This window comes from Gobio gobio (genome assembly GCF_949357685.1).
Source record: "Gobio gobio genome assembly, chromosome: 2".
Classification (NCBI taxonomy): Eukaryota; Metazoa; Chordata; class Actinopteri; order Cypriniformes; family Gobionidae; genus Gobio; species Gobio gobio.
Window position 1 is genome coordinate 4,307,245 of NC_137098.1, and position 15,774 is coordinate 4,323,018.

General features: G+C 35.6%; 2 protein-coding genes across 9 annotated transcripts in view; both read right to left on the reverse strand.

Annotated features, from left to right (window-relative positions):
* Positions 1 to 15,078, reverse strand: part of csnk2a2a (casein kinase 2, alpha prime polypeptide a) — a 57,484-nt gene extending 42,406 nt beyond the window's left edge. For 2 of the 5 annotated variants that reach the window (XM_079806405.1, XM_079806402.1), the window contains exons 1-4: positions 14,224 to 15,075; positions 7,112 to 7,223; positions 4,773 to 4,874; positions 3,753 to 3,803 (exon numbers count right to left, since the gene is read on the reverse strand). In XM_079806405.1, coding sequence (XP_079662531.1) covers positions 3,753 to 3,803; positions 4,773 to 4,874; positions 7,112 to 7,223; positions 14,224 to 14,324 — 366 coding nt within the window. In that variant the 5' untranslated portion in view covers positions 14,325 to 15,075. Of the gene's footprint in view, positions 1 to 3,752; positions 3,804 to 4,772; positions 4,875 to 7,111; positions 7,224 to 14,223 lie in introns of all 5 variants that reach the window. The other 3 variants (XM_079806403.1, XM_079806404.1, XM_079806406.1) reach the window with 3 other exon arrangements.
* Positions 1 to 15,774, reverse strand: part of drd4b (dopamine receptor D4b) — a 473,608-nt gene that overhangs the window by 300,558 nt on the left and 157,276 nt on the right. The gene's annotated exons all lie outside the window — the stretch shown is intronic.

The window sequence follows — 15,774 nt, forward strand, 5'->3', positions numbered from 1 at the left end:
CACAATTCTGGTGTCATTTTACAGGAAACCCTTTGAAGTTACATAAACCACTGCTAAAAGTGATGAATATTTAAGTATATGTTGTCTGAGCTGTAATAAACCCCCCCCCCCCCTGGAAAAAAGAGGCGCTTTTTGATTTTTTTGGTTATAAATTCATTGTTGAAAGTGTGTAACTCAGGCCCTGTGTGCTCTAGCACCCTGCAGAGAGTGGAAAAAAGATTTATTCAGATGGACCTGACTGCAGGAATATTACCTTTTAGTGCTGGGCGGTACAACGGTTCATACCGAATACCGGTGTTCATTTTTGTTATGATATGAATTTTGATGATACCGCAATACCGGTATATGTCGTTTAACACTAGAACCGCCAGAGGTTGCTGCATACCTAAAACAGCCAGCGGGTAAAATTTACCCATGCAGATTATTACTGTATTGATACGGCTAAAAAACTTAATATGCCACCTTCTTCACAAAGTAATGTATAGAGTCATGCAATTATTATTTTTAGTCATCAGCTATGTTTTTGTCCGGTTGTTTTATGCTATTTTAAGCAGATACACTAATCACTTTTTGGTGACTATAGGCTAAACCAGCCTGCAATGACGACGAGAATTAGATGGAAATAAATGCATATTTGGGTGGTGTAATATTATAATAAAATGTAATTAATCCCATATTAAGATAACCCATGCTATTTAAATTACTAAAATACCCTAAATAGAAAATGAAGAGCAATAATATTTCACTGCATAAGATGTATGACAATTTACGATAAGGATAACATACGAATTCAAGCGACAGTTTGACCTAATTAATAATTAATTTGTATAGTTATATCATTTCTATTTTGAATAAGAGAACACCACCAATAAACTTGGGATAATCGTGAAAATTGTTTTATTCATTCCATCATATCGGATTTTTTTTTTTTTCAGGAAACGGACAGACTTGAATAAATAGCAACACAGTAGCAAACTCAATACAAAATTTCAATACAAAAATGTATAATTAATCCAAAGTTTGAACATTTATAAATAGGCAAAAACATCTTTATTTGAGCGTGCGTTGTGTTTACAGTAAGCCGACGCGTTGCTCAAACACAGCACGAAAATAGAGGAATTATATAGGGGTAAATTTGACCCGCTGGCGCTTATAGGTATAAATGCCCCGTTTTTAAATCTGGTTTTATCGAAACAATTTTTAACACCAGGGGATTGTAAATAACACAGTTTTAGTAAAAGTCAGTGACTGGGAGACTTGGATATTTTATTGGAAATCTGTTATGTACATTTGAAAGACAGCCATGGGTAAATTTTACCCCGTGGCGGTTCTAGTGTTAACCAACGTTCGGAACGCGGCGCGGCGTAAAAGTCCAATCCGAATGAAAATGCTCCATATAAACACCTCAATCGGAATAAAAATGCCCAAACCGAATTAAATTTTTATGGGTTTGAGAGCGGTGGGATAAACCTTTTCATGAACCGATCAAACGAAAAACTCCACCATGTAAACGACCTGATCCGATTACTGTGAGTGTACGTCCTGTGATGTGACACCAGGATAATGTTGACAAGAGAGGAAAGTTCATTTTTCTGAGGTATTAAACGTTTTTTTATTTCGTAACAAGTTATGATCATAATGTTGGAATAATGACACAGACATCGCCTGGCTACAGCATCTCATCTCCAGCGTTTGTCCTATAGGCTTCAACTGCGCCTGACTGAAGAATTTATTTTTCTGAGGTGATTCTTACACTCTACAACAAACAATAAATAGCTTTTATAAAACTGTATAAGTCCTGTTGCCATGGCAACGGGGAACATTCAAGCTGCTGGAGAGGACGTGTCGATATTTCTGTTTCCCGTAAGTTATATATAAAAAAAGTTCTGCTTCAAATTGGTTAAGTAACATTACCCACAGTCTTTAATTACTTGTGTTAATATTTATACCTCTGTGATTATGGTATCTTTCCTTAATCATCTGAAATATCTATGCGTTTAATAGGCTATGTATCTGATGCTGAGCACGTCTTGAATGCTTTCATTCATGTTTCACCGTATATCCTGTTTTTATTAATAATTTGGGTGCATTTTATTGTTAATTTTGTGTATTTCAAAATAAACTAATTGAATTCATATTGATTCCGCATTCATCATTCACAGCTGTTGAAATAGTCACTGTACAGGACATAAATTAGGTTAAACTACTGCATGTCCGCCCACAGAAAAATAAATAAATATAAAAATGACCAACACAGAACTATTGATCCACGAACGTCGCAGTTATTATAATTGGCAATGTTTTCCTTTGACTAAAGCTAGACTAAAATGACTAGACTTTTGGTCGACTAAAACTTGACTAAGATACCTTGAGTTGTCTTTTGACTAAAACTAGACTAAAATGACGAGACTTTTAGTCGACTAAAACTTGACTAACAAAAAAAGATATGTGAATGACTAAATATGACTAAAACTAACAAGGACATTTGGCACAAGACTAAGACTAAGACTAAATTAAAAATAGGTGACAAAATTAACACTAATGTAAACGTGGCTAGTGTTGCACTGTAGTGAGAGCACAGAGATGTTAAGTCCCAAAACCCTCATTCACTATTCCCAACGTTATCCACTTATATTGTTCACTTGAAAGAGTGAATGAAAACGAGTGAGTGAATTCGTTATTGCACTGCAAAGTGAGATTGAATGAGTGCACTCAATAATGTCCACTATGGTTTCAGACACCACTATAAATGGCTGTCCCCTTAAATAGTGCCGTATTTGAGGTTATAGAGAGTGATTTTGGATACAGTGGAGAATTCAAACTACACGTGAAGGTATACAACGAAACCGATATAATTTTTAAAAATACCATGATATAAATGTTTGATCATACCGCCCAGCACTATTACCTTTTTTATGTACTTTCCGCCTACTCAAATCTCTCCAATATGCAAGTCTCCCCATATACAGTGGTATAAACGCAATATCCCAGTGTCACAAAATAATTCTTTCCAGTGTTTGCTGACATATGCTGGAAACAGCCCAAACTGTCTGCAGGGTGCTAGAACACACAGATGAATTTATAACCAAAAAAACGCCTATTTTGTGGGGGTTATTACAGCTCAGAAAACATATACTCGCATGTTTATCACTTTTAGCAGTGGTTTATGTAACTTCAAAGGGTTTCCTGTAAAATGACACCAGAATTGTGTATTTAGAGACACTGTATGTGTGTATGGGAAGCTTTTCAAATTGAGTAATTTAGTGTAAATAAGTTACTCTGTGTAAAACAAATGCATATCTCCAGAAAGTAGACATTCTAAGCTTTCAAATGGTACCACATATGAGGTCAGAGCTCCTCCACAGACACTTAAAATTTAAATATATATTTGATGACATAATTCGGGACCCTTATCAGGGTCCTTGTAGTTAAATAAAAAACTAAACAAGCTAATTGTGGACACAGTTGTTACAGCACGCTGCCATTAGAGATGTGTGCACTTTAAGTGTGTAAATTCGTTTAAGCTTGATATTTATATTAACAGTACTATAAGCTATACACTATTTTACATTTTTTTAGAAAGTAATTATGAAATGCAACTTAGTTCAAATGCAACACAACCGTGAATGTGTTGTTAAATTCTAGCAGTATTAACTTAAAATCTTCAGGGAGTACACTATTTTAGGTCAAAGCGGCCCAGCAATCCTCATTTAACAAGTTTTTTTTATAGTTTTAGTAATTAAAAGTGGTACCTTGAAATCCGTGTTGTTGATGTACTCAAACACAAGGGCTGGCGTTCTAGACTGTGGAATACCAAAAAACAAAGAAGAAGGAAAAAACACTATTATAGCAGGATAGAAAATAGCAATCAATATAAATTTAAGATGGAACGCATACATCATGCGACGACACGAAAGTGCACACAGAAAGCTGCCTCTCAGACGCCAGACCACAAGTACTGAATATTAGTCTATTGAAAACTAAAATATTAATATAGTCAAAAGACTGACTAAAACTAAATCCAAATTTGCTGTCAAAATCAACACTGGTATGAAGTATAGTTGGTCAAATTATTTTTATAGATTTACCCGCCAAGTTGCCATAGCCTTGTGGATACAGCGCTAACGCATAGCTAACGTTCAACAATGATGTTAGTTAGCATGCAAAAGCGTAGTTGGGCTAATAATGTTAACTAAAGTCCTTTCAGAAATATGTTTTTACATAATCCTGTCAAATAAACACAATGTAGAAACCTTTCTTTTCTAGTATGATTTTGACTTTGATAAGAGCTTTGTAACTTTTAAGCAAGTATTTAAATGAGTTCAAAGTATGCTAGACTGGCTTAAACCACCATGATGGAACAGCGTGCATTCATACAACAATAATAAAATAATGCGTTTACTTTTACTTTTGATACTTAAGTACTTTTAAAAGTACAAGTACTTTTACTTAAGTAAAAATCTATCTTTACAACTTTCACTTGTAATGGAGTAATATTTAACCAATAGTATTTTTACACAAGTAATGGAGTTGTGTACTTTTTCCACCTCTGATTTTGTAGTAGAAACTGTAACTGGTAGATAAAAGCCTTTTAAAATTCTGCAAAATATTTAACCCTCTGGTGCCGTTCTGTAATTTTTGACTGAAAAATTGTATGCTTTGTTTTTTCAAATGTGTTTACTTGATAAGAATGGTACGAAACATACACACATATATAACATTTATACACAAAAACAGTGTGCAGTTGCAGATACTAAAAGAGCCAGATTTACCACAGGGTCCTTGACTGTGTCTACAAGACGAATGATGTTGGTTCCTCCTCGTAAGTTCTCCAGAATTTTGATCTCACGCTTAATCTTCTTCTTCTTAACAGGCTGCAAAGGGAAAGAAAACTCATTTAAGGGTTAGTTCACCCAAAAATGAACATTACAAAAGAAATGTTGTCCCAAACCCTTAAGTCTTTCGCTCATCTTTGAAACACAAATTAAGATATTCTCTCATCATTGCTGTCCATCCACTGAAATTCTATGTATTCAACATTTTCTCACATCGAGATTTATGTCGATAACGATGATAATCTCTGGACGTTTTTACTCTATATGTATAACTCGAGGGAAATGGAAGTGAAATTGCTTTACCCTCCAAAATCTATTTTATGGAAGTGGTTTGGGTTTCTTAAAAGCGGTTTTTGCAGTTAAAAAATGTGAGACGGAATTCAGTGGTGGAAACCATTTCAGTTCTACTTTCGGAGTTGAATTATCAAATGCATTGAAAGACAATAATATACAAGCGCTGTAAAAGGTTTTGCCACAAACTCAACTGACTGGCTTCTGTCCTGTGTGAGTTCACACGAGTCTCTTCAGACTAGGGTTGGGTACCTTTCACATTTCAAACGGTACCTGAAATTCAGTACGGTACCCAATGGTACCTTTTTTCGGTACTTTAGGGATGCAAGGCTCGAGTAAAAAATGTGCTTGTCCGGATTTTTTATTATTTTGTTGTGTTGTAAATATAACTTATTCTGAAGCAATATTCTCACCAGTGTTCAATCAGCTTTGGCATATTAAAATCTGCATATTTGTGATATTTTACCTTTTATAAAGGGCATTTTTTCCCTAATCTTATTAAATATAGGCTATGCTTCAGCTTTCATTTGATTTTTTTAATTTGATCTAGAAATTAAATTAGAATAAGACACTATAGGGCTGTTACCAATCAAATTAAATAATATACACAAAAAAATGTAATCAACATTAACATTATGACAAAATGTATTTAATAAGGATGCCACAATTCTCAATATAATGTTGAACCGTTCGGTACGGCATTCACGGTTCAATACGCGCTTGTGAATTGCGTTTTTTTCGGTTTCGCAATTAATTCATTATTTTTCTACAAATTCTATCATTTGCCTCCATCCCAATACTGAACAACGCGACATACATTCACATCACACGTTAGTGGTAGAGTTATACTCACAGAACACTATAGTTATTCACAATCACCAAAGTTCATTATTTGCATGTGTTTTAAAGCCTTGCTGGTTTCATTCGCGTGCGCGGTTTTAACATGCGCTTTTCCGAGCGCGCGCACTAAACGCCTGTCAAACACGTGAATACTGGACTAAGTAGTCGTCTTCCTGCGCTAATACTGTCAAATACACACAAGGTTAACATAAACACAGTCGGTTATGTCTAAAGTGAAAGTAAAATCGCAATCGTGTCTGTATATTAGATGCGTGCAGGTCTTTAATTGACAGCAGCGCAGCCTATAGTGAACACGCTGTCCTTAAAGGGACAGTTCACCTATAAAATTGTGTCATTATTTACTCACTCTAATATTGTTCCAAACCTGTATTCATTTCTCGATGACAGAATTTTCATTTTTGAGTGAAATTTCCCTTTAATGTTAATACAACAATAAAAGACAAAGAGAAAATCACCCACTGCTCTTGACTGAAGAACTAATACAGTAGCTTTAATAAGAATCAGTGTATATTTTATAGTGAAGTCTATGTAGTGTTTTATTTTTACATTCATTATTTCAATTTCATACTTAAATGCTGCTGTACAGCTCTGAGCTGCCAGTGTAAATCTTTATATATATTTATTATATATTATCCAATACACTAGGAATGTGTACAAGGGTTTTTTTAAGTAAAGTTTTAAGTTTAAGTAAGGTTTTTCAATTCTTTTAAGTAAAATAAAGAAAGAGTATTGCAATAAAAAAAAAGTCTTTTTTCTCTTTAAGCTCTTGCTGTTCCTGTCGCCTAAGAATAGAATAACAAAAAACTGATGTGACAAGCCATCAGAACCGAACTGAACCGAAAACCGTGGGTAAAAACCGAGGTATGTATTGAACCGTGGACTAACTGTATTGTTGCATCCCTAGTATTTAATAAATGATTATCATAAATAGTGAACTTAAAAAGACTTTATATCACTCAATTCTGACTTTATATCATACAAGTCTGAGAGCAAAAGTCAGAATCACATGATAAAAAGTCACAATTTCCTTTTTTATTTTCTATTCTGTTGTGGAAACAAGCTTCCACATTTTGCTTCTTCCTGAAGCTCAAACATTTACACAGTGAGAGAGCGGGCGCTCTTACCTTCAGTATTTTAACGACTACTCTGTCATTGCTGTTGATGTTGATGGCCTCGAACACTTCACTGTATTTGCCTCTTCCGAGCTTCCGTACGAGCTGGTAGTCATCCTGATTGCTGAATCAGAGAAAGCAAGAAATAAATTAAACTGTGCAAAATGACTTATCCAAACATGAAAAACAAGACTCTTTGACGAACCACATTCATGTTTTTTTTGACATATCATAGGGAAAGTATGGCAAGCCGTTTGACTTTTAATCATTCCCAGGATATTAATTCATGCTATCATTCACTAGTTAAAATGCTCATTTTTGATATCAGGAATTGCATTTCCACTAGTAATGCAGTACAATAGATATAAAAAATGATCATCTTGTAAGAAACCTATTTGTGATGTGAAACTGGATATTTAACTAGTAAGAAATCAATTCCTGATATCAACAATTGAATTTGAATGGCAGCCTATGGTGAGATATAACGAGTGAAAATTGAATTATAGACATCAAGAATTACAGTTGAAATGTAATTCCTGATCTCAAAAATTGCCAGTTGCTAGTAGAAATCTAAAAACTGTGAAAACTGAATTGTTGATATCAAGAATTCATATCCTGGGAATGAATACAAGTCAAAATGGCTTAGGGAAGGCCATAGGGAAGGTTGTACAGGCCAAGGACCCCCAAATATGATGAACCTTTATGAGGGTTTCCTAAAATCCATCTATTTTTATGTACGAAAAAAACATTTAAACTGTTAGATAAATAGTAAGTGTGACATTATAAATACAACATATTGTTTCCCAACTTAAATTGGCTATTAATGTTGGATGCACAAACCTGAAGAACATTTAATTAAAAAATTATTTGTACAAGCAACTTTCACAATAAGTGTATGCAACCTAAACCTAAAACAAACAAAAAAAAGGAGAGAAACATTTAGAAATTAAACAGAATATTCTGTAGAATTTATCTATTTTTGCTTTGTCTTTTTACTCTCTGAAATGTTCTGGGGACCCTATAGAACCTTCTGGAGGAAAGTAAATACAACAGCCCAGGCTATGGTAATGTTTTTGAATACCATGTACTGTATGTACACAAACATGGTAGTCAATCAAGTACCATAGTGTAATAGTAACACCACAGTACTTTTTTCTAGGGATGCACCGATATGACATTTTTTGCAGATACCGATAATTCTGTATATTTGAAAGCCGATAACCGATATATCGGCCGATAAATCCAAATCTTTATATAATTTTTGAGAGCCTGATTACAAAAACAATTATTAAACACTATTAAAATCCATGTCCCAAACACACAATTATAATGTTCTTATTATAATTTTATGACAGACTGTATTTTCCACTTTTTGAAGTGATTCCAATCATATTTCAAGCAATTCAAACCCATCATGGTGAACAGTGACATCTGAAGTGTCTCAGCTGAAGGATATAATACATTATTTATCAGCTTTAATATATCGGACAAATGTTTTTATCGGGCCGATTACATTAAAAATTAACATATATATCGGCTGATACCGATATTATGACCGATATATCAGACATCCCTAATTAAAATGTTTATTTTTCACTCAGGGCAAATTAAAAATTAAAGTTTGTTGTTTTATAACCTTAAAAAAAACAGTAGAGATGTATAATCATATCAGTTATCAATCATATTAAATGATTAGTGGCTGTAAGTAGGGATGCACTGATATGAACATTTGCACTTTACACTCTCAAGACCCTTAAAAGACACTAAAGACGTCGTTACAAAGTCCATCTCACTACAGTCAGTCCCTCCAGAAAAACGCGATTATGCGATCGCGTGATTTAACGCATAATCAGCCAAAGTCCGCATATTCATGCGGGGGCCGCATTTTTTCAAATACGCCGCACTTTCGCCGCATAAATTGCCTATTTCCGCGTGCAAAATATGCGGGGCTATCATGATTTCATAATCCCCGCATTTTCGTTGCAAAAAAAGTCATATATATTAGCAGAAAGAAGAAAAATGTTCGTTTACTTCACACAAGAGCCGCCATTTCCGCCTATTGCCATGGGAACGTTTTGAAGTGACGTGATTACCCGACGCGAACGTCATCGAAAAGCTTCAAACCCCGTGGAGAAACCATAGATACCGGTGAAACCATGATGAAGCACAAACTCCCATTGGCCAACAAAAATAACAGCAAAAGAGCAAAGCAGTTTCCCTGTGTGCTGACTGATTTCAAAACACAGCTTTGAAGCTTTATGAATCAATGAGTCGATTCAGCGGTTTGAAGCGTTATGAATCAATGAGTCGATTCAGCGGTTTGAAGCGTTATGAATCAATGAGTCGATTCAGCGGGTTGGATCGCCAAAGTCACGTATTTCAGCAGTTTGACACGTGATCCGAATCATGAATCGACTCGATGATTCATAGCATCATGATGCTGTGTTTTGAAATCAGTCATCACTATATAAGTCGTTATTTAGTTTTTTTTGCACACAATAACTATTATCGTCGCTTCATAAAGTTATTGTAGAACCACTGTAATGAGATGGACTTTGTAACGACGTCTTTAGTAGGCTACCTTTTATGGGTCTTGAGAGTGTACATTGTGCCAATGGAGGCCTTTCTGAGCCATCGGAATTCAACTAAAATATCTTAATTTGTGTCCAACAACATAAAGGGAAGTCATTAATGACAGAATTTTCATTTTTAGGTGAACTAACCCTTTAAGAGATTGCACTTTGTGCATTGGAAGCACTCAAATGTCTGTTTTGTATAGCGACATCTGTAAAACAGGAAGTTATTTATTAATTTTTTCAGAAGTTGTAGCATATTCCTTTTGTAAAGCTACAGAACTTGATTGACTAAATGTTTTGTAAATTTGAGCCATTATTAAGGTCTTCAATAAAACAAGATGAGAACTTAAATATTCCAGCACTTTCTGTGATGTAGTGCTTTTTTTCTCTTTCTCATCAAACCGCAGTTTTTGCAAGTTCCCGCAATTTTATCGCATAAAATTGCATAAATATCCCGCATTTTTCATCGCATTTTTTAAGAAAACGTGCCGCATAATCAAGGATTTTTGCCCGCAACAATCACAAAAAAAAGCCGCATTTTTCTGGAAGGACTGTACAGTGGCTCTACAATAACTTTATGAAGAGGTGAGAATAGTTTTTGTGTGCAAAAAAACCCTAAATAACGACTTATATAGTGATGACGATTTCAAAACACGGCATCATGAAGCTTCGAAGCGTTATGAATCAGCGAGTATAAGAATAAGTCGTTATTTAGGGGTTTTTTGCGCACAAAAACTATTCTCGCCGATTCATAAAGTTATTGTAGAACCACTGTAGTGAGATGGACTTTGTAACGACGTCTTTAGTGTCTTTTAAGGGTCTTGAGAGTGTAAAGTGCATTGAGCCAATGGAGGCCTTTCAGAGCATCAGATTTACACTAAAATATCTTCATTTGTGTCTGAAGATGAACGGAGGTCTGACGGGTGTCGAACGACATGAGGGTCAGTAATTAATGACAGAATTCTCATTTTTGGGTGAACTAACCCGTTAAGCAACATCACAGAACCAAGAGTGCTGTTTTCCTGAATACCATCACGACTGAAAATGACATGGATTTCATACGACAGTTCCAGAAACAATTTATTAACATTAAGTCACTTACATTTTAGATGCAATATTGACTGTTTTTGTTCTATTTCAGCAGCGAAAATAGCTCCAAACAAAGATCACAGCAGAACCATAATGCATTTCACAGCAATGGTGTGTGTTACTGAATGATTCAGTGTTTTAAATGAATCGGTTGAATCAAAGATTCAATGACCCTATTAGTAAACGACCGCCTAATTCTTGATTGAATCAGCCGTTTGAACCATTGAATCATTCAGATTGTCACAGCACCACCTACTGGTGGTTTATTTTCATCTTTCCAACATTTCTTATTTGTATATTCAAAAATATTTAAAATAATCTCATAACATTATTTAATGCAATTGTAATTTTTCAGTGTAAATAATTTCATTTGATTGGTAACAGCCTATAGTGTCTTATTCTAATTTAATTTATTGATCAGATTTAAAAATATAAAATGAAAGCTGAAGCACAGCCTATATTTAATAAGATTATGGAAAAATGCCTTTTATAAAAAGGTAAAAATATCACAAATATGCATATTTAAATATGTCAAAGCTAATTGAACACTGGTGAAAATATTGCTTCAGAATAGATTATATTTACAAAAAAGCCCTGATAGTGTAAATGCAAATATCGGATACAGGTCGCTTTTAAAAGATTATTTAAGCGGGTCGTCAAAAAGAAAATTGGATATAGTCACCAAACCAGAAATTGTGCATCAAGACCTGCAGTGTAAATGCGGCCATCTGAAGGAAATATTATTTATCGGCTTTAATATATCGGACAAACGTTCTTATCGGGCCGATAGCGATAAAGGGACACTTCACCCAAAAATTAACATTTTGTCATTTACTCACCCGCATGTTGTTCCAAAACATGTATGAGTTTCTTTCTTCTGTTAAACACAAAAGATATTTTGACTTCCATCTGTCTGTGTACCAACATATCTTCTTTTGTACAGGATTCATACAGGTTTGGAACAACATGAGAGTGAGTAAATGACAAAATGTTAATTTCTAGGTGAACTATCCCTTTAAAAATGAACATATAACGGCCGATATATCGTGCATCCCTAACCCAAATGTCATTCATGCACACACAGGGTTTCTGCAGGTTTCACCAAGTCAAATTTAAAACTTTTTAAGACCATTGTGAATTAAATTTAAGACCTATTTAAAGTAAATCCAGTCACGAAATTACTTGCAAAGTAAATTAATTTATTCAAATTGAACAAATCGATAAACTTGCACTTCCCCATAGCTCAATCCCACCAGGATTTCGCTGTTTTTGTGATTTTTGAGATGAAAATTACTGAATTTGTGGTGGTAATTTCCAGAAATTTGCATAATTAGGATACCACATTTTCTATATTATGTATTATATTAGATGCACAATAGTCACACATGACAATAGAACAAACCAAATGAATAAATCTTGTTTATTTTGGTTTCTTGCCATTATTTTGCGGTGAAAATTACAAATTATGCAGGACCTCAAAAAATGCATTGTTGATTTTTCATTGTATTTAGTAATCGCGAAGAATAAAGCTGAAGAATAAAATCCATTTGATGTGTCTGTGGTACAATCCGAAAGAGACTCGCGCCAATAACACGAAAGCTGATTGGCTGCAATATAAGTTACATCTTGGTCTCATTTGTAGTCGTAATAGAGCGAATTATATTTGGACTAGCGAAAGAAAGAACTACAACACGACGGAATTAAAAAACAAAAATAACATTCTAGAGCGTTTCAATGAGCATTAGAGGCAGCGTTACATGGACATAGGAAAATGAAGACCTGTTTAACACTATTTAAGACCTAGAACAGAATAATTCCACGAATTTAAGACTTTTTAAGGCCTAAAATTTTGATTTTGAAATTCTAGACTTTTTAAGACCCAGCGGAAACCCTGACACATCTCAGTACCTCCAGCTAGGCAGTAAATGACAAAATGTTCATTTCTAGGTGAACTATCCCTTTAAAAATGAATATATATCGGCCGATATATCGTGCATCCCTAACCCAAATGTCATTCATGCACACATCTAGTGCTGGGCGGTATACCGGTTCATACCGAATACCGGTATTAATTTTCTTTATGATATGAATTTTGATGATACCGCAATACCGGTATATGTCGCTTAAACAACGTTCGTAACGCGGCGCAGCGCGTCATTGTTTGAGAGGGGACCCATTTCATTGATGCACTGTTTTAAGAGCAGTCAGAGCACAGTTGAGATCACATTACAGCACAGCCTATGGCTGTATCCTATACTCTCATTCACTATTCCCTACGTTATCACTTTATTTGAAGGAGTGAATGAAAACGTGCGTGAAGTCGGACAACCGTTGTGTGTACATCGGCTGTACACTCGTTATTGCGGTGCAATGGGATATAATGAGTGCACTCAATAACGTCCACTAGGGTTTCAGACACCACTCAAAAGCGCTGTCCCCTCCAAATAATGCTATATTTGAGGTTATGGGAGCGATGTCGGATTCAGCCCTTGATTATAGTTGAGAATTCAAACTACACGCGGCGCGCGAGAGAGCGCGGTTTCTGCACGGAGCGCTGCGATGAGTTTAACAACGCTCACCACATGGGTCATATAGCACTGATATAGACCGGAGCGAGTGCGTTTAAAATTTGTATGGACATATTTCAAAAACTCTAGTGCTCTAGACATGAACCAGAAGTGTGTATGCGCGCATATTTCATCACGTCTTATTAAAATGAAATATATGCACTGATTACACTGATAACCTATGTCTGATCACGAGCGCGCTGACACGATGGATTATTCAAAAGACGATGTAAGTTAATAAATAAACAGACAATTCAAAGAAGAATGGGCCAAAAAGTAACTGCTTTATTCTTTCTGTGTTAAACTGATGTGTGTCATTCATTCCGAGAGTCCTGTTAAATGTATTGCTAATATCCTCATTTCTCCTCGTTTTGGCAGTTTGTTGTTATAGAGGGCTAGATTTTTAAAATGCTTAAGGTGCCCTCAACTCAACTTTTAATATTCAGGTGTCTGTAAGTATGATTCTGAGCGTGTTGTATGTCTGTGTTTTATTGTTTGTTGTCTCTCCACAGCATCATTTTGTAAACCTGTAGACCGATTAACTCTAGTGTGGAGTTTTTCTACAATATTCACTCGTCATGACAGTAAAACAGGGCATTCTAGTCAATCTCCTGCAGTATTTCCTCTCTCAATCAGTAGAAAATGTGATTAACACCCTGTCATGCATAGGGGAAAAAATACCGTCATATACCGTGAAACCGATATAATTTAGAAAAATACTGTGATATACATTTTTGGTCATACCGCCCAGCACTACACACATCTCTTTACCTCCAGCTAGGCAGTAAATGACAAAATGTTCATTTGCAGGTGAACTATCCCTTTAAAAATGAACATATATCGGCCGATATATCGTGCATCCCTAATGTCACTCATGCACACATCTCTTTACCTCCAGCTAGGCACATGTGCTTCATAGTCCCAGTACTCCTTGCTCTTCACAGTGTTGGCATCAGCATACACCCGTGATTTGCTGCTCACCGGACCGGGCATTGCGGGTTTGGCCGGTCGATCCGCCTTCTTCCCTCCACCTACAACTACGGGACTCTCCAAGCGACAGCAAGTCGACCGTCTCTGTTGTGAAACACTGCAGAAAGTATTGTGGTAGCGTAAAACACTGTAGCAAGCCGCTTCAACGAGCAATTGTGATTGACAGCTGCTCAGCAGCGGCGCGCATGACCTCGCGCTGACGCTCGCGCCACTAAAAGCCAAAGCAAGGTGCAAAAAACAGTTTATTTGCCGACGGACCGCCAGTTTATTTAAAAACAACTACAGTAAAGATGTCATGGCCGTGCCCATTAGTAAAATACAATTAAAAACAATACCTGTCAAGCCCGCGGAATGTAGCTAAGCGGTTAAGCGGAACGTAAACAACTTGAGGCAGCCCAACCGTCGAGTTGATCGATTACCGATTCCGTTTGATCATCACTGTTTATTATAATATTCATTACAGCGGTTCAGCTGCTTCTCTTCAGTACCGTTCCCTCAGGATAACAGCGCTAAGCTAGCGATATCGATGGATGGCTTTTATTGGCCACTGTAACTTCGACACACACGTCTCCAGACTCCCGATTAATCTTCAAATTGAGTGTTTCAATTCCTCCCAGTGATCCACCGATTACATCCAGTAAGTGATCGAGGGATCCGCTGACAGGTAGGCGGATATCACCCCTATGATAGCACTCCTGGCGATTTCTGCTATCGCTTAGATGGAGTCGACGGAAACACTGTGCGCACTTCCGGTACCTTTTTCAAAATAAAAGCCCCCGATTTGTCGCGGTGACGCTTGACACAGCAACGGAATATTTAAAATGTCGAATTATAAGTAGCAGTTTTGCTTTAACAATTATATTTTGTTTCTATGATTTCTTTGTATTGTTTGTAAGATATGCACCACATACCACATTGCACTAGTTATTATACTGTATAATTGTACTGCATGTCGTTGGATACCGTTTACATATTACATTTTTTTTTTAATAAACAATAACTGTTGTTTCAATAAAAAGTTCAATAAAAAAATATAAAAAGTGTCGGTGTAAAAAGTAAATAAAAAGTGTCAGTGTCAATAAAAAGTTGTTTCAATAAAAAGTTCAATAAAAAAAATATTATTCCCATATGGTTCACTTCAAATCAGTCTAAAGTCATAATTGTGTCGTATAAAGTCAGACTTGTGTGATATAACGTCAGAATTGTGTCATATAAAGTCAGAATTGTGTGATATAAAGTCAGAATTGTGTGATATAATATAAAGTCAGTATTGAGTGATATAAAGTCAGTATTGAGTGATATAAAGTCAGAATTGTGTCATATAAAGTCAGAATTGTGATATAAAGTCAGAATTGTGTGATATAAAGTCAGAATTGTGTGATATAATATAAAGTCAGTATTGTGTGATATAACGTCAGAATTGTGTGATATAAAGTCATAATTGTGTGATATA